At 40.4% G+C, this 20,263-nt stretch overlaps 1 protein-coding gene across 1 annotated transcript in view; it reads left to right on the plus strand.

Annotated features, from left to right (window-relative positions):
- The window catches only part of NPSR1 (neuropeptide S receptor 1), a 92,438-nt gene that overhangs the window by 33,959 nt on the left and 38,216 nt on the right, over window positions 1-20,263 (plus strand). The window contains exons 2-3 of the mRNA XM_054273952.1: window positions 1,971-2,245; window positions 14,680-14,812. Of these exons, the coding sequence (XP_054129927.1) occupies window positions 2,099-2,245; window positions 14,680-14,812 (280 nt within the window). The 5' untranslated portion in view covers window positions 1,971-2,098. The remainder of the gene's footprint in view (window positions 1-1,970; window positions 2,246-14,679; window positions 14,813-20,263) is intronic.

Consider the following 20,263-nt stretch of genomic DNA (forward strand, 5'->3'; position numbering starts at 1 on the left):
AAAAGCTAATAGTGATGGAAAATCTGCATTACGCTCTGCAGACCGGAGAGTGCTGGAGCAGGGCATGGTATAACCTTTTGCAGCACCATAAGCACTACTTAGAGAAAGTAGCTGGCAAAGCCACAAGACAAGTCACTCTAGGCTAGCCCTGAGAGCTGCCCATGATCTGGTGTGTGGGGTGGATGCTGAGAGGCCTCTTAGTGCCTGTAATATGCTTGAGCTTAACAGCTCTGTAGGAATGAAAGTGCGAAAAACCCAAAAGCTCAGGGTAATAAATTTCGACTCTAGCTAAGAGAATTCTGTAAATATAAGAAAGAAACATTAGAAGAAGGAAGAAGAGGGGTAAAAAAGTGGTAAAGTATTTTCAAGACAGTTGGATGCTACTAAAATACTGAGCAGAGTTTCAAAGTCAACCTGTACTATCAGTCAGAAAAAAATGCAAAAATGTTTCCCTTCTCTTTTATATAATATATATGAGTATTTCCCCAGTGGTTTTCAGCAAAAATGTTGTGGTTCTATAACATTTCTTTTTATCTTTTTTCTTTATATTTCTTTTTTATCTATTTCATATTTCCAACCCATGAGTCATTTGTCACTGTTAAATATTGATCACTGGTGCATATTAGTCAGAGTTGATTGCCTCCTGACTGGCACTGATTATCTGTACTGGTCTAGACTGATTCCCTCCTCTAAAGACTCCACTGAATGACTCTGAGGACTCCAGCATCTTCTGGAGGGCCTGATTATTGCTCAGACACACAGAGATTTCTGCAGTCTCTAGAACAGCCTGGTCCAAAGCCCGAGATCCAGGCATGTCCTAATTTGGGAGGATTCAGAGTAAAAATTTGGACCTGATATTCCCTAAATTTCTCCTATGAATACAGGGTCTGGGATTTGGAGGGCCCTTTAGTGACCCCTCTCTTGGTGCTCATGTAGGCAGGGATAGGCACAGTCCCAAAAAGATCAGGGACATGGATGATCTAGGCATTTTGTGGAGACTGTTGCTCCAGCACCTGGGGAAATGTGTGCTGTGCTAGCAAGAGAGAGGAGTCCAAAGACTCCTGGGCTCACCCATGGCCATCTGTACCTACAGAAATGCAGGACTGGGTTTTGCCATGAGCAGGAAAGGAGAGATTGAATTGGTGGGGTGTGAGTGTGAAACACATCGAGTTCTGCTTAGGATTGCACTGTCATTGGGGCAGAGCATCCTCACAAAGCTGAACAAAGGCTGTATTTACAAGTGACTTTGAGCTCTGGTCAGGGAAGGTGAGTGCACTCTCATCTGTCACCTTGGTGTACAGCTAGAGTGACGCCACTGGAGATTGGCAAAAGCCATCTGAATAAACAGAGGGTGTGTGGGATCGGTGCCCAGAAAATCTGTGAATAGAGAGATAATTGATTACCTGATTATTCTGAAGAGTCTTGAGCCTCTAAGTATTTAGGAGCTGTGCCTTTCCAGACAGGTTTTCTGTATGGTGAAGAAAGCACTGCCTTCCTGGGTGTGCAGCACACTCCAGCTCTTTGCAGAGGTGAGGGAGAGGTCTATTTATGAGGTCAGGTAGATATTGACAGGTCCCTTAAGCCTACAAACTTAATAGGGTTTTGTTAATATGGGAGAGCATGTTGGTGTTTGTTTATGGATATACCATAAGACTGAAGGTAATCAACATCATAGCGAGCCCAGCTGAGGTAAGTAAGCAGTGCTGCTGAGTGGAATACCCAGGCTCATGGGTTTAGTGCAGGGAAGAGCTCCATGCTTTTACAGGTGTGCCTGACTCCAGAGCTAACAGCTTGGGGTGCCAGGTAATCCAGAGATGACAAAGCACATGGCTGAGGCCATGTGTGCTGACTTTGTTACTGGCTGCTGCTGTTGGAAGAGCATGTGGATGGCTGTCGTCAGAGTTGTACCAAAAGAAAGCTCAAAGGAATGCCAGCTTGGCTTTTTTTTTTTTTTTTTCCCTATCACTCAGCTGCACTGAAGCCCGACACCTCTGGTAGCCAGTGAGAGGCTGGTTCTGTGCTGCGCTCTTACAGGAGAAGCCTGGCTGCATTAACTCTTACTAAAACCAGCACTAGACAACTTGAGCAAAACCCAGTGATGGAGGTCAAGTCCACAGAAGCCAGCAGCAGCTCCCAGGGAGGCACCGGCTGTCTGGATCTTACCCTGGTCACTTTCACTGAAACGGTGACTTTCACAGAAGTGGTGGCAGAAGAGGAGTGGGGATCCTTTTACTATTCCTTTAAGGTATTACTTTAAGGGGTGCATTACTTTTCTCAAATGTTTGCAGCTTTGGAGCTTTTTCAGCACATATGTGGGGAGGCAACTAACATTCTTTAACTTTTTTTCCCAGATATTGGTAGGTTTTTTTCCCTGCAAAAACAGCTGACAGCATGTGTGAGGCATTTACTGAAAAGCAAAATACTTGTAGAAATTGGACTTCAGATTTACATATCTTAGCTAACTCTGTCCCCTTCCAAGAGAGGACAGTACTGGTTTTCTGTAGAGGTATTGTAATTATACATGCATCTTTAGTCAAAAGCTTGCATTATTTTAACACATTTTTAATGTAATTTCTTAGATGCATCATCTTGGCATAAGGGATTTCTTTTCAATTTTCCAGCTGTAACAAATATTGTACACAAGTGAGACAGGGTTTTTGTTGTTTGGGGTTTTTTTAATCGTGAGGGACAGGTTCTAATTTGTTTGTTTGTTTGTTGGTGAGTTGAGTGGGGGTTGCAGTGTCTTTTGAAATCTGTTGTTAAGAATGCATTAGATGAGTCATTCAGTGAATGCTGTTCAATTGAATGGGAAGTGTATTCAGTCATCTCCAAAACTAAACATCATCCTAGCGATATGTAAATGGAGGAAAAAGATTGGAGAAGTCCTGAAGCTCACATTTCCTTCAGATTTCTCTGCCTGTTGCTACTGCTTAATTTTGTTCTGAATGCCATGTATCTCTTTTTTTTTATGGTACGTTGTAACAACTTCAAGTCATTAAAAAGTCTGGCTAGGAGTGCCCTGCCATTCCTTCTGGAACTCAGCACCAAAGAGATCAATTTCAGCAGGAAAGATCCAGGCATTTGTATCATTTGACAACATGAGAGGTAAAAGGGGATATATTCAGGAGCAATTTTGTATCTGTGAGAGTAGTAGTAGTGCTCTGACACAATCTTAGTGGAATCAGTGGAATTACAGCAGGTTCCCAGCCCTGGTTTAGAAAGAGATGATCCATAGGGCCAGTCTTAATTAGCGAGGGTCTCTTTTAACATGCTGCTTGAAATTGCTAAGGTAATAGTTCCTAACTAGGATTTCAAGGGTGAAAAGTATTTTTTATTCCTTTTTTTCCCCTCTCCATGTTAGACTCCTAAAATGCTCTTGAAAAAAAATCACAAGGGACAAGAAAACTATTTTAACAACTTTCTCTTTATCTTCTGTCTTCTTTTCACAGTTAGGGCTGTAAATCTGAACAATGTCATGGGAGCAATATTTTATAATAGTAAAAGTGACAATTAATTCTATGATTAGAAAGTCCCCAGGCAGAAAAATGCTCATTAATAGGAGAGATTGAGTAAATTACAATAATTAGGGAACCAAGGATAGTCATGCATGCTCATCCACTGCAAAAGGAAACGATTCTGTAGCTGAGGGCTTCTCATTAGACTTGCTCTTGAGTCTGCCGGATGCCTGGCTCTGGCACATGTAGCATGAACTTTGCAAGGAGACTCACTGATTTCACATCAATTACTAGCTGTTGATAGGCGTGGAAATATTTTGACTCTAGAGACAAGTGACAGCTCGTGCAGCTGTAGGAAAGGAAGGAGAAAGCACCTGCTCTGATGACTGCAGTGCAGGGAAGACAGGGCTCCCTGCCAGCAATTTCAGCACTCAGTAAAACCCACATGTGGAAGTTGCTGCTGATACCTGTTGACTCCACTGGCCATCATCCCCCAGCTCTGCCCATGTTGTGGCTGCATCCTTGCCCACTTCAGCAAGCCAAGAAGCATCATCTTCCTCTTTATAATGCTGTAGTTAAGCAGCTAAAACAATTCAAGTTTCAGTTTGGAACAGGCTGAATGAATTTGAAAAACAGAGCTCAGTGTTCAAAATGTAGCTTACAAATAGGGTTTGGATTTTCAAACACACTGTAGCTTGTGGCTGGCTGTGAAGGCAGGGTGGGTGAGCGGTCACTACACAGGCTGAGCCCAGAGCCTGTGTGCAGATGGAGCACACAAGCTATTTCTGCTTGGAAAATGCAGGTGTAACCCACCTTAGCAAAGCAGTCATAGGAAAACATGATCTAAACTGATAAAAGGAGACTAGGGAGTGACACCCTGTAACTGTGTTGATGACTTTTTCACGATTCTACCCAATGACAGCTGCCAGGGTATCTCACACGCTGCTCAAACTACATGAGCATGTGCTGGTGTCTTCTTTTCCTCCCGAGTGGCAAAAGGATGGCCAGTACCCACCCCAGGTAGTGTCTGTGTTACACTGTGGTGACAACGTGACAAAAGTAAAATAATGTGCATTAGAGTATTTCAGTGTCAGAAAGGCTGAGCTGTGATTGCTTCTCTTCCCAAAAAATTTGCACTTCTGCCTCTTCCTCTGCTTGACAACTAAACCCTGCAGAGTTTCAGATTAGACAATGTTTTGCCAGTTCAGGTTTTTGCTGTCTTTTTGGGGGGAAAGCTGAGGAGAATTTTATTGATTTATTTTATCTCAAAAATGGAACATTTCCTCCCCTTAGAGGAATGCAGATTTTCTTCTGGTAGTCATTACTACAGAAGGGCCAGCTGCTCATCAAAGCTTTGCTAATGGTGTCTAATTTTGGGGCCATGTGGGCTAACTAAACTGACTCTTGTCATACAGAATGGCAGCTTTTGGGGCAGGACTGGGTGTATCCATGCATCACTCAGCATGCTAGAAGAGCTGGTGCTTTCCATGGCAAAGGCGTTGCCTCATTCCCACTGCCATTTAGGTCTTGCTGCTGTGTCATGGCAAATTGTCCCTGAAAACTCAGATCATCTTTCTTCCTGGGTGCCTTTTTTTGGGTATCCGGGTATTTTATACCTACCTGGTATAAAATACCAGGTGGATTAGTGTCTTAAACTACAAGGAATTCTGCTGGCTGCTTCAGCACCTAATTCAGAACAGATGTGTAAATTGGCATTAATTACAGCTCCAACCTTCCAAGCCAAAGGAAAGTTCATTACAATCCTTTACAATCTCCTCCATATGTCCTTAATCCATGTGTAAAAGGGCTCTAAGCATCAATAGCACCTGCCAAATACAGTAGTACAGAAAGTGCAGAAATCATCCAAATACCTGTAGCCTTCCTCTACTTTAGAACCTCCTTGACTCTGCAAACCTGACAGGGTACAAACCAGAAAACTGCCTGGAGAAAAGGTGGGATCTCAGAATAAGTTTGGCCTGATTTTGCACAATGTTTGGGAGGTTTTGTCAGGGCTAGAGGAAGCATCTCCTCCTGCCAGATTCTTAACAGACCAGAAGTTTTCACAATGGTAGGAGCATGTGCTTCTCCTCAGAAAGATTGGGTAGGGCTCATCTCTTTTTTAAGAGCTCTGCTGAGAAAGAAGATGCCCTGCTTTTACACAGGAAAGTAGAGCTTGGAGTGCTCAAAAAGAGAAAGGAACAGCAACTGTGAGTTTTCTCAGTGGGACTGTGTTCCCACCATCATTTCCTACCTCCCGGCAAAGCTGGGAATCCATCAAGTAGTACTTTTTGTTTCCTGCTGTGTACAGTCCCCACCTGTACAGCAGGAAACAAAAAAGCAGGACACAAAGGTTTTGTTGTTTACATCCAAGGTTGTTGGGAACCCCAGTGTCCCCCCTTGCCAAGAGGGAGCCCCAATCACTGCTCCAAATGTTGACACACCCCTGCCTCTGTGCCCACGAGTCCTGGTCCCCTGTGCCATGCAGCAAGAGCACAGCAGTGGCACTGAAGTGTTACCGCTTTCAGGAGGAACTGTGTGCTCATCAAAACCATCACAAATTATTTTAAATGTGTCTTTGACTGCACTCCCCCAACATTGCAGCATTCACTGTACCTGTGTGTTTTAGCCTATGTAGCTCAGATTTAAACAGGATAGCACAATCTAGCACAAGTAGGTACAACTCTAAGAGCATGGGCTGCTTATCCATGGAGCTAATGCTCTTTACAAGGGTTGGAGTTTTTACCATCACCAGCAAAGAGCTGAGGAGACCAACATGCTGAGAGGTTTTGTACGACTGTCCTGTTACATGGATTTGGCTCCAGGTGTTCTCAGAGACTGCTGAAGTCACAGTCTAATGTCCCTATCCTTTTATCCAAATGTAGGAGTCGCTTTATCTCCTGAAAAGTATTTGCTTATGCTATTGCTCATTCTGATTTTCAAGCAAATATCACAGAGCATCCCATCATTGAATACGTAATAGGAAAATAATAATGGGTGCTGTCAAATTTCTGGAGTAATCTCTGCAAATGCAATCACACATTTTAGAAAATAGACATATCAAATAATTCAGAGGTAACTTTGCAATCTTTCAGTGGGGGAGAGGAGGAGGATTAAGTTTACACAAATAAGGTGTCAGGGACTCCTGAACGCAGCCTCTGCAATATGCTGTAATGACTGTTGCTATTGCTGAGATGAGAATGATCTCCTTGGGCTGCTGCCCTGTTGTTGGCCAGGCTGGCCTCATCCAGCAGCTTAAACACAGCACAGAAGGGTCTGGCAGTCTGACAGCCCAACAGGGAGCAGCTCTGAGCCAGCTGATTTGGCCTGTTCTACACTGGCAAACCTCATACTACCGTCCCCGTGCTCCACACAGGCACATGGTTTGCACCTGTCTCCATCTCCTACATAAATGTCCCTAAAGAGTATAATTTTTTTTAACATTTTTGAGATATTTAAATTTTACCGATGAGGCATACATAATAATTTTAGGTGATTAAGAAAAACACCACTTTGGAGTTTTAAATAGGGCTGTCAAAAATCAAAAGATTATGGATAGACCTTTGAGTGGTCTAATATTATCTTTCTAGATTGAAAATATTCTAAAAAAATATAGATAGGTACACTGTTAAAAATTTATGTTTCCTGATGACATTTAAATCAGGAATATCTGTCTAATTCTGTGGAATTTTCCAAGAGTGCAATGAGTAAATCATCCTGCAATAACTGAACAGTACTGCCTGCATTTGTTATCTGTCTTGTACCAAATCACAACAGAATGACAAATAAGAACTATTTGGTGACAGAATTGACTTGAATTAATCACATTTTTTACTGACTGTCGCCATCACACCTATAGAGAATTTTGGGACAGAGTGGAGACTTGTCCAGCTGTTGAGGTTGGAAAGATCATTGCAATTAGCATGCATTAGATTGTGTGCACTGAAGGGACCCTGCTCATCCATGGTGATGAAGTCAGAGCTAATAAATAGGTTTTTTTAAAAAGCATAGGTTCACCAAAAAAAAAAAAAAAAAGCTAGATTTCAAAAAGAGGAGAAATTCATCTTGATAACAAAATTGCCCCTTTCCATGAGGAAGTGTCTTGATTTAGTGAATAGACTTTCTCAGTCTATTTCTCAGCTTTTCTGTTTCCCTAAGTCTAAAAGGAAGAAAATTTTGTAGATCTTTCCTCTATGTAACACATAAACATAACAGACTATGAGTGAAATACCATATCGACACAAACCCGTACAAAACTGCTTCTCAAGTTCAACAGAACAGAAAAAGTCAACTTGTGCTCCTTCCAGCTGTGTGTTTTTTACAATGATAAGGACTCCTTAGGAAGTGACTGTTGTCAGAATATTTGATATGTTGGTGGAGGTTTCATGTGGCAATGCATCCCAGCTTTGCCAGAATGTTCCATAACCTTGGGCTGGGAGGATAACCCGAGTAATCTGTTGGAAGGCAGCCTCTGCACAGGGGATAGGAAGGCTATCGAGCACAACCAGTAGCATTTAAATGAGAAAGCAGCAGTCACAGAGTCAAACCTGAGGCTGAACTGGTGTTTATGCACTTTGAATCAGGCTCCATTCCAGCCACACTAATTAAAAACAACAAAAAAAGATCAACTCCTAGAGGGCTTGTTGCCTGCTGAAATGTGTTTCTCTCAAATTCAATCATAATGGAAGCACTTTCAATGACAAAATATAAAACTTAGCTTTGAACTTTCTTTTCTCCCAGTCTTTCTTACCTTCACATGAGTTTTCCCTGGGTTTTTAAGTGTCAATCAAATTGTTTTCTCAAAATTTTCAGGAATATCTTGTGTGAGATCTGAGTAGAAACATCTTCTCACTTTTGCCTTGCTGGATGGAGAAGCCTCTTTCAAAACATATTTGTATTACAGGGGTGGACAGTACAACTTCCTGCTGCTTGTGACAGCCAAGGCTGAAGATTCCAGTGACCTTCCCAGTTTTATGTTTCTTTCTTACTAAGACACAGCCTATCAGCAAATGAATCAAGAGCTTTTCAGCCATTTTTTTAGCTCTTCTTTTCTTGAACATTTGGAGATGAATTAGTAATCTGAATCTTCACATTCAGGTCATTAGCATTTGCTGCTGTTTGAAGCTTACTTCTAGCCCAAGTATTCTGTTTGTTGTGCCTCTTCTTGTAAGCTATTTGGTGCCCCTTACTTTTTTCCTTCTTGACAGTCAGAACTGTTGTTAATAATTTAAGTATACGCAACTTTCTTTGAGCAGATTGATGTTACATTGTGGGGTTTATTCACAACCCAACTTGTGTAGAAAGTTTCAGCACAGGAAAAAATATGGGTATTTCCTTAGAATTTTAACCAAGTTTGTTCTTTGTTTTTATGTATTAAAAAACCTTTATTTTGTAGGTGGTAAGCATAACCATAGTCATGACCCCTTCAGTGGCATCACACTTCATTTCTGGAAGCCCACAGTTTAAGCTGATCACACCTGGCAGAAATTCTTCATCTCAGGACTTCAAGTAAATATTTAAAAAAGGACTTTTAAAGTCCTTTTTCTTAAGGCAATGATGCTTTTCCCATTTCCATGCCAGTAGCCCTTACAGTCATACTCTTTACTTGCAGAACAAATTTTAAGTTATGTAAAGATTACCAGAAAGATCTGAGCTGTTCTTTTTTCTGTGATACAAAAAATAATATGCAACATGGGCAAAGCACTAATCTGATTATGTCTGTTTAAATATCTTCTAGTTTTAAGAATACTTGTTAAGAAAATAGGTCTTATGCATACTTGTGTGTGTGCATAATAATTCAAGTAGAGAAGGACTTCTGGAGGTAACCTGAACTAGGCACTTGAAAGCAAATCCAAATGATGTTAGATTTTTCAGGGCAGTGTCTGCCTAATTTCTGAATATCTCTAGGGATGGAAATCTCACAACCTTTCTGTGTTCCCATCCTGGTGCTTGACCACCCTCATGAAGAGACTTTCCTTGTAATGTCATACCAAGATGTCCCATGTTGCAACCCTTGTTTGTGGACTCTTGCCCTTTCATGGTGCACATCTGAGAAGAATCTGGCTCCATCTTCTCTGCACCTTCCTGCCAGATAATTGTAGGCAGCAGTTAGATCCCAGAAGGCTCCTCTAGGGTTTCTGCTGTGTAGGAATCTGGCAGTGTGGAAAAGAGGTGGTTTATTATTTTTGCTTTGTTTATTCATTTAAAAATTCAATTAATTATATCAGAGGTTTAGTCAGTACCTTTAAAACTTCCTAATTGGCTTAATGGGTGTATTTCTTTTATTCCCTTCAGTGTAGCAGTCCAAAGCGCAATTTGCCTTAGAGATAAGCTGATTATAAATCCCTGACAGAAATCAGTCAAGCTGCATGGCACCTGTCTGCCTCTGGAAAAATAATTCTCTTGGGTTTTGGGGGGTTTTTTTGGTCTTTGGTTTATTTTTGGGGTTTTTTTGGGTTTTTTAAGGGTTTTAAGTTTCCATCCTAAATGGGGGATGTTAAAATAGCAAATTCATCCTGAACATTTTCAGTTTTCAATGTTCAAGATTCCAAATCTTCTACAGTAGGATAAAAAAAAATTGCTAATCTAGACTGCTCCATTTTTCTGCATGGTCTGCAATTAATGTGATTATCTTAGAGAATGAAAAAAGATTTTTCTCTTCTTTTCCCTCCTTCAAGAAAGTGCAATACAATCTACTAGTGGTGAACTTGACCAAGAGCATGACAGTTACCCAATTTAACAAGGGGATTTATATATTCTTCTTATGTGTTAAGAGCACTCTTGCAAAATTGCTTGGCTTGCTTTATGATTACAGCTCTCTTTACAATCTCAATTGCTGCTACGCTAACCCCATAATTTTTAAAATATACCAAAGGCAAGATCATTTGTGTATTCCCAGAGTTTATCAACTGTCAAGAAAAAGCTGTTCAGAGACTTAAGCTGCTACTGGCTTGTGATATGAGGGATCATTCCTCTTCTTCACCCAGGAGACCAAGAAGATGGTGCAGAAAGGTGCCAAGAAGTTACCGCAGGCCTGCAGTGCTCATATTAAGAGGCCAGTCAGCCACTCCAGGCATGGAGTATCTCTCCCTCTTTTTTTCTACTTGCTCATTTCTTACCTGAAACCAAATTTTTCCAGAGCAGCCTCAGCAGTTAAAATGTTTTAGATTGGGTCTCTGTTCAAGTACAAATAATCTTTGCCCATTGCTAGTTGAACCTCTCTTTCTATTGGGCAACTTCTGTAATATCAGACAAAGGCTTTTGCACCTCAAGACACGAGGAACAGCCCCTCCATTGGACTGGGCTATCAGGGCACCATTCCACAGTCACAGCTGGAGCTCCCCAGCAAGAGGGATACAAATCCTGAGGGAAGACAGAGCAAGGAAGTTGGCTGGGGAGAACTGGAAGGAGGGATGGCATTGTGGTACCAAAATGCCACCCAACATCTCCAAAAGGATTTAAATATGGTCTTGATCAAAGGGGTTTGCAGGAGTGATCTCTGCCTCAAATATAAAGCAGAATACACCTCTTGTTAGACTTATTCCAGCCTCTGGATTCAGAAATTTAATTAGAGAAAGAAAGTTATAAGCCATTTTACAGCCAAACGAAAATGCACACAGTCTTCAGACAGGTTTTCTGGCTTCCATTTCACCCATGAAGAGGCATTTTCTTCATTGACTAAACATGGCTTTAATCTTGGAGCAACATAGCAAAACCTGAATATGCTCTCTGGATGTTGAGCACTTCCATGCTGCAAACACAGCAGCCTTGTGGAACAGCAATATGTGCAATGGCTCGAGTCAAACCAAGGAAATCCTCTTGACTTTCATTTGTTGGTGACTTTAATAGTGTCAACAGCATCTCTAGCTTTTCTAACCTGAAATAAATGCTCTATGACACTAGTCTCTCATGGCATTCTCATCTACTGTAGTTATTAATGCCCATTTCAAAAGAAGCCCTTGTCAAAAGAGGTTTGGGAGATATTATTATCTTCCTTTTTATCAGAATGCTTCTGATGTTTGCACAACATATTATTGAGGCATGTTTTTTGTAAATTACCTTGTCCAGGACTGTTATTAAGAAAGGATTTTTGTTTGATGAATGAACAAGACATGAAACTAAACACTTCTATGTCAAAACAATCTGAAGATGATGAATAAAACTAAAGAAAGTTCAGCTGGAGTGAGATTCAAAAATCCATCAGCTATCTCTCTAATCTAATAACTATTTTTAAAGTCTTCACAGACAGCTTCACTGGCTCAATCAATCTCTCTATCTATGATATATTTTAAAGCCTTCTTTTTCTTTTTAAATTTTCATCCTGAATTCTGTACTGTAGTTTTGATTTTTTGTCCAGTCCACAGTGGATCTAAAGAAGAGATTAGTGCTTTACTTTTTTACATTAGTCTTTTTATGTCCTCAAGGCTATGTTCATCTTTTCCTGCAGTTGGCTTTTCCTGGATTTAGCAACTTGATTCATTCAGTCGTTTTGCCTGACTACATCCTTTATGTCAAGTCTTTTGTGTGTCTCTCTTGAAGCACTGTGCCCAGGAGTGGGCATGGCCCAGTGGGAAGACCAGAGCAGAGGCACATGAGCCTGGTGTTGATCCCAGAGTGGTGGTGGCTGTTGCTCCCATGGTAGGGTGATTCCATGATGTTCTGGGGCACTTTGCACTTGTGATGCGTGTGAGGGTTGATGTTTGGAAGGCTGGTCCAACCAAGAGAGATTACACTCACTACACTGCAGCCCTGCACTTCTCCTTGTTGGACAGCATGTTGCTTTTTTTCCCAGTATATGTTTCCAATTCATGAAGATAATTTTGAATTCCAATCCTAGCTTCTGCAAAGGCCTTTATCACAGTGGGCATCCCATTATTAACCATGGAAGTTTTCATTCTGCAAGTTAACAAAGACTGAGAGAGGCTGCAGTGATTTAAGTTTCCTATTGTTACAACTCCTTAATCCGCAGGAATGAGATCTTTTTCATTTTAGTCAGAATGTCAGCTCCCACAAATAGATTAATAGAAATTTTGGCTTTATTTCTTTGTCTATGGCCCTTCCAGAGTTACCTCTATTTTCAGTGTTTGCATTTTTAAGCTATCTTTGCAGTCTGGTTTAATGTCTGGAGTCTAACATTGCTTAATTGTTAGGCATTGCTTTTAAATTGGCAGAAGGGATTTAATCTGACCATTTGTACTGTGCTCTTATCCTTCTAACGCAGCTTCTGATGCTCCATAGCTATTTCTTCTGTGGGAAACATAAGAAGGTTTGAGTGTCAGATCTTTCTTCTGTTCCTATCAATATCAGTTTAATACAGGAATATAATTCCTTTTAAGAAAATGCTCTTCTGATTTTATACCAAAGAAAACGGGAACAAGTCTAGTCCCTTAGTTTTCTTCATGTGAGAAATATGTTTTCTGAAATGGAAAAGCCTAAACAAACCCCAAGGAGAAATCATTGATTTCAAGGACAAAAGTGATGTGAAATCTTATCTTATGATTTTATTGTCTTCCAAAAAGATATTTCCTTCCAATTCCTGTGCTAAGAAAAGCATCCCCATAAAAACAGTTTCACCATATTTCTGCCACACATTTTTAAGGAAATTTGTTTCCAATAAATTAAAGAGATTTGCAGGTAACACAAAAAGATAATTTTTTTTTTTTTTAATCTAAAGGCCAAGTATCTAGCCCACACAGGTTGTCTCATCTAGGTCACTCTATACTCAGTGGAGACAAATCATCCCAAGGTAGGTGAGATGAGTGGTGACTCATCTCTGAGACACTGCTATTACCTAGACAATACTAAGACAATTTAGAACAGTTGTGTCTCTTTGGAACTTCAAAGTTAGGTGAGATGACATTATGTTGGTGAAAATCATCATGCTGGGAAAAGTGAAATCCTCTCTACACAGCCTTCATTGTTTGCTTAAACTATCTCTAGGCTCAGGCACAGAGTGCAACATCAAATTGCCCCTCATCAGGTCTTGCTTTCCCTGCGTGACCCTGTGATCCACGAGGTAGTGTGGGTCCCCACCTGGAGCAAAGCTGAGGCTGGTTCCCAGGAGAAGCTGCTCTGGGGGGCAATGGGAGGGACAAGGAGGGACAATGACTGCTGGCCAGGAGTGGGGCTAAGTGCCAAGAAGGCACTAAGGCTAATTATAAAGCAGGAAGCTCCATGTCCCTGCTGCATTCATTTCATTGCACCTTCCCTCCCCACTCTCATAGTGAACTATTTTCTTTGAAAGCAGAAGGAGCTCTGGTTTCTGCTCACCGTAGTGGCTTACAAATGCCTTTAATGAGTGTTCTCCCTGGTTTTTGCTCTTCTATCAGCCTAATCATGTAGGCGGGGTATTACTGACAGCATCTTTCCCCCAGCCTGCTGAGGCCACGTCTGTAGGGCACTGGCACCCCTCCTCAGCTGCAGCCCTCACCTGCCTCCTCCATCTTCCCCTAACTTCCATGTTGTGGATTTGCTGTTTTGAATGGAAAGATCCCAAACTACTGCACTGACAAAACCTAAAACAGTTGCTAGGATATAAAGATTGGACTCACCAAACAACCAAACGTGGACACACACATACGGTGTTGATCCTGCAGCCAGAGCATCCCGATGTTTGAGAGCACGAACAGCTTTCTTACCTTGTTTTCTTTGTACACACACCACTAGGGGACGTTTTGTCATCACGTTTCAGTCGCTACACAAGTATACTTTTCTTTAGTGGGTCATGCTTCTTTTTCAGTCTTGGTGCACGTCTAGATCATGGAGTGGATGTCTGAATTTCATTAGGGCTTGTGAATGACCCAGACTCACTGAAGCTGGGGAAGAGAGAAGTATTTATTTCCTCCATTTCTCCAAAGGAGCCCGTCTATCAACATTCCTTATGAAGTGAGGCAGCTGGTTATTTCACAGCTTGCTGGAGCAGCACAAGAAAGCTGAGAGCTGCCTCTCATTTTAGCACTAAGTGCAGAATACAGACACTGCTAGTGGTTTTGTGAAGAGAGGAGTAATATACAGCCCCTGCAAACCAAACTGGAAAGAACATCACTAGCAGTGATGCATGTTAAGTATTTTCTGAAAAAAACCAAGAATGTCTTTTTGACTAAATAGTTTCAATCAATTGGCAAAACTCAAATTTCACTCCTATTTTCCATTCTCATCTCATTTGTCTGAGGATAAGTGACTGTCCATCCACCCATCAATATGCTTTTTTCCCTTCTTTCCATTGCAGACAGAGCAGCTGGTGACTCTTTGGATTCTCTTTATTGTCACAATTTCTGGAAATGCCATTGTGCTCTTCTCTACCTGGAGGAGGAAGCGGAAATCTCGAATGACCTACTTTGTTACTCAGCTGGCAATCACAGGTAGTGTATGGGAGGGGAAAGGGCACCTGACCAGCACAGGAATCACTGTTAAAATGACAAATAGGAAAATGTGAGTTGAGGGGTGAAGAATTCAGTTGCCACCTAATGTCCAGTTGCAGTTTGCCATAAAGCAAATGGATGACTACTTATCTTAGGGGTCAGTCTGACTCTGATCTGAAAAGATGTTGCTAGATGTAGTAGTATGCAGCAGCTGCAACTCATTGGTGTCACTAAATCTTATATTCCAGTCTGACTTTGCATCTGCATTTCCCAGAAGCTATGTCTCCAGCTGTTGTCATGGAACTGCTTAAATTAAACTAGTTTAAGATGAATCTCTTGTGTTTTTCTACTAAAACTACTCCATCAATTATTGTCCTGCGGTGAAGAGTGAAAATAACTTCATGTTGTCCAGTTTAATGAAGGGAAATATAACAATATAAAGGTGGAGAGGAATGCATTTAGGTTTTGTTTTTTTTTTTTAATGGACAAAAGGATGCTGATCCAAGGACTTTGTAGTTTTTAAACAGAGTGTGTTTAAAAAACACAGGAGCCTGGTTTGTAAAATGTCAGTCTCAGCAAGAAGGAAAGGAAATGAGCATAAGCAGCACATTGTTTCTCTGTGGTCTTGAATGGACTACATTTGTGGGGGTTTAAGTTTCCCAAGGGAAAATATGTGCTGTTTCTCTAACAGTGTCCTGCTACTAATCCCTGCTTACAAGACATCTGTGTTGTACTGTGTGTATATAGGATATATTTATATGCTTCTATTGTTTTTTTTCTTCCCCTAAGCTATGGTAGGAATTATAGCACTTTTTCACTAAAGAACCATTTAATGTATGATTTTCCAACAATACTGCTTTCTCCTTTGCTGTCGGTTGTACCTGTGTTTAAACTGGAAAAACAAAGCACTACGCTGCCCAATTTCCAACATGCATTTTTGTATATAAATGAACTCCATGGTCTCAGCCATGTCTGCTCAGGAGCATGTTCAGTTTGAAGAACCACTCTTAGCTGAAACAGACCAGGGTGTGCAAATTGATGCAAAGAGGCAGGCCTGTAACAGGTGATGGAAGAATCCTTGTAAGGTGAGGAGGTGAAGGTTTGCAGTGACTTCTTTTCTGAAGTGCTGACAGCTGGTTTTCTTATTTGCCTGAGTCATCTGTAATAAATAGTTTTACTTCTTATCTCAGTTGTGACCTTTATTGCCACTTCCTTCATGAGGCAGCAGTATTATCCATAAGGTAAGGCAGGTCAATACAGCCTCACCCCGCAGCTTGGAAGCATCAATCACAGATCAAGCATTGCAGTGTCCACAGGAGTTTCAAAATAAACATTGCTCAAAGAGCTCCCCATCCCAGATGAATGGAATGTACTCAGGCAGCCAAGCAGAAGTACAGGCAAAGAAAGAAGAGCAGAGGAAGCCCCAGACGGACATCATCCATTTCATACTTACTGTCAGGTGTACTGGGAGGAGTCTACTGCTGTTTCTGTGCTGGAAAAGTGTCCGAGTGGGAATTTTTCCATTTTGTACCCATAGGAAAGAGGACTTTTTGTATTAGAATGGAGGTCCATGAAGAACTATTCACTAGGGGTTTAAGTACTGTCAGCATGAAGGGAGAGGAAGGCATTGCAAGTGCAGTTTTGAGGGAGCTGAAAGAATCAGTAACAGTGACAATGACAACAAAGCAAATACACCATTAGATGTGGGCAGCAAATAGTGCTCTACAGCTGATGCTATAATTTGACTGAGATTTGTGTGTTCCACTTGCTGATTCTTCTGACTTCCCCTTCCCTAAAATTATCCTTGACTTTTAAAATTGTCTGAGTTTAACAGTCTGTTCCATTTCATATTACAAAAATTCACATAGAAAACTCACTTGACATTCACATCTGCAACGTTAAAAGAAGTAACTTCAGCTCTAACAGCAAGGCTCCTTTCAAGCAATGTCGATTTCTTTTTTGTGATGCAGGAGTCAGAACTCTAATTTATCTTCCCGCACCAAGACTGCTTGTCAGTATTTTGGCACAAGGAAATGACTTAATTCCTGAAATGGAGCCATTTCACTTTCTTATCTTTAAAAATATTATTAAGAACAAAGCAAGCTGGCAACAGCCATCATCCTTTCACAACAAGTTATGAGGTAGACGCAGAACATTATGAAAACACCGACTTGTCACATTGCTTTGACATGCCAAGCATATTTAAATCCTTCCAACTAAGGCCTAATCTCCTGGCAAACAGTTTCTGCTTAGTCAATATTACTACTTTCATCTATTTTGAGGTCCTTAAAATATTTATTATTTCTGCCCAGTAGCAGAAAGAAGAATAATGGATATAGTTTTATCAATGCAGACATTTCAAAGCCATTTAAAAACTTTTTGTCTATTGATCTGTGGCTCAATAACTGTGAGGTACCCTCAATTCTCACATTTAGCCACTGATGTAGTACCAAAAATGAAATTAAAATTCAGCCTTTGTGTTAGAATAAACAAGGTATTCAAAGCAAAATTGTGCATAATACATGAATAAGAAGTGAGTGCTGTTGTTCTTTTTGACTGGTTGCCAAGCCAGATGCAGATGAGAAATAACTAACTGATTGAGGCTTCTTTCAACACTGACAGAATTCAGTGGTTCAACCCACTCCACAAATCTAGAGAATATTCTTACTGATCCTTTACTACATCATAATTCAACATGGTGCTCAGGGCTGTGGGGATCTGTAGGAATGTGAGTAATCCCTTCAACTTCAGAATGCTTAAGGATGTTGCTGAAGCCTGGATTCACAATATTTTACATTAAATATACACTTATACAATGCTTGTGTCAGTACCACATTTAAGTCTATGTCTAACTCTCAGTTCATGCATAAATCTCTTTGAAATTATCTGGGAATTAAGCGCTAGGAAATCAGCTAAGAGTTAACAGCTGAGCTGAACAATAGCACTAATCACTCAGCATCAGCTAATTTAATGAAGAGGAATATTGCCATATTTGGCTTGTGTTCAGGTTTCAGTTTGCCTTTGGGCATATTCCTCTTCTGTAAAAATGTTGTTCTTAGAAACAAGTTTGTCTGTGCAGACGGAAACTAAAGCTAGGTTTCCTACAGATTTCTATCTCCAAGGTAATTTAGTTTCTCAGAAAGAGCAAGCTCTGAAGATTACCCTGTGAGGAGGGTATTTCTAAGCACTTTTCCCCAAACACTTTTCTTCTGAGCTTAGCACAAGTTATGCTCATGGCATAGCTATCTCTCCTGGCAGGAAATCTCTTACATCTTCCCCTACCCAATGCCATTTCACATAACTTCAGTGTCTTAGTGTATTTAAGATGTTTGCCTCCAACTGAAATCACCAAGTGGTTCAAGATCAAAGACTGGGATGAGTTCACAGAAGCTGTATAAAGCTGGAAGTATTGAAGTGAAATATTGTTGTTTTCAGGAAACATGGTTTGTCCACACATTTCTATCTGTATAGGTCAATTTACCCAGCTCTACCAAATGAAGGCCTTCTTAAGTTTACTCTCAAAATGTAAAAGCAGTGGACATGAGGCACATATCAAACTATTTGAGTAGTAGTGGATAAGAAATATAATTTATGGGCCAAAGAGCTAGTACTTTGTAACAGCAAGAACTGCTATTATTTGACCAATAGCAAAACCAATCAAGCAATACATTGAAAAAGTCTATATTTGAATGAAAAGAAATAAATTGAAGAGAACGAATGAAATGAAAGAATTTTTCTTCTCATTATTTTCCATTCAACTTTAACTACCACTGACAGAGGAATGTATTTAAGTTCCTTTTATTGACGAGAAGTAGGTAGCTTATTTAAATCTTTTTCTCCAACATTACCATCCAGAAATTTGGAACTTGAAATGTCATGACCTTTAGCTCAGTGTGCTTCTATTCCACCATTTAACAGAAATCAGTAATTTAGGAACAGTGTTACATTTTGTCCATTGTTAGGGGTACAACTACATGTAGGCACTTCACTTCATGCCAAATTTTAAGCTACAGTCTGACAGTCTTGTTTGGAAATATGTGCTCACATATGTATTGCTGTGGCTGTAATGAAGAGAGACAATAGAAAGATCATCACATAACTTTTATGGTAGCTTACATATAAAGAGGAAAACAAAAGATTTTCTGTAAGCGTATGCAGCTGTACAGTCCATATTATGGTATAAATACCAAATCCTAAGGGATGACTTGAGAATTACATTAAAAAGGCAAGGAGGTAATTTAAAAAGTGATATAAAGATATTTGTATCATTACCTTCCTCGGTTGCTCCCAGAAAGTTGAAGGCCTTGGTCCTCACCAGCTGCACTCATTTTGTTCAGTGTTTGGTAAAAAGCCAATACACTGAGAACCTGCTATGAGAGGGCAACACAAGCGTATAGGTGGAAATGGACCCTGCTAAAGCAAAGAGTGCTGCTTTATTCCTGTGCTGCTTCTGCCCAGAGAGAGCATGACAGTGAGACTAAAACCAGCTGGGCTCAATCACCGACTTCTAGGGCAACTTTGGATTAGATGACTGAAGGCAGAGACTAATTTTCCATTTAAATGCACTAAATGAGTGTATCTAACTGTGCAGCCACAAGAGCTAAACATGAACAAATTTTGTTCTTCTTTTCTTCTTTTTTTCCCCTCCACCAAAACCAGTAGGCTACTGGGTACTGACTGCTTTAATGTACTGTGCCTTCCTTCAATAATTTTCTTCATTGTTCTATATGACTTGAAGGAAGGAAGATGACTTGTTACTCCATGATCTGTAGAAAAGCTTAATATAATAACACCATTACCAAAATTAACATGTAGAACATTATTAACAGATAATGGTCTCTGTTCCAGCTTTTCATCAGGAAAATGATACTTGGAATATTTCTGCACTTTAGAGAAATCATACATACAAATTCATCAGTTTTACAAGTACCTTAGATATCACAGTGATTATGAGCGTTGGAAGTTAATTGCACAGAGGCAATTAGCAGCTAAATCAGCAAGTCGCCTTAATGGAGGTGGACTGTTGGCAGCCAAAAAGTCCAAAGAGTTCCCAGTTATACGAGAAAACTTGCCTTTCTTGCCAGCTGGGTCTTGGCTGGAACCTACCAATATGATTTACATGATTGTCCACCTAAGACACAGAAACTTAATGCACAAAACTGAACTAATTCCCAGAAATCTGTCTTACTCCTCTTTCCACACTAATTGTCTGCTATTTGTAGGAAAAATATGAAGGCTGAAGAAAGGTGAGAAATTTCATCATCCTACCTGAAGAAAAGAAAACTTAGAGGAAGTTACAATCATACTGCAGAATTCATTGCTGAAATTGAGAGAAGGACATGTGTATTTCTTATATTCATTATGATCTAAAACCTCTTGAAAGCGCAATTAATGTAAGGAAACTGTCTCTGCTAATGGATCATCTGTGTTCTGCACTGCATGCTCCCATCA

The sequence above is a fragment of the Melozone crissalis genome, unplaced genomic scaffold, assembly GCF_028551555.1.
Source record: "Melozone crissalis strain CALT ecotype California unplaced genomic scaffold, PUWL_Pcris_2 ptg000016l_1, whole genome shotgun sequence".
Lineage (NCBI taxonomy): Eukaryota > Metazoa > Chordata > Aves > Passeriformes > Passerellidae > Melozone > Melozone crissalis.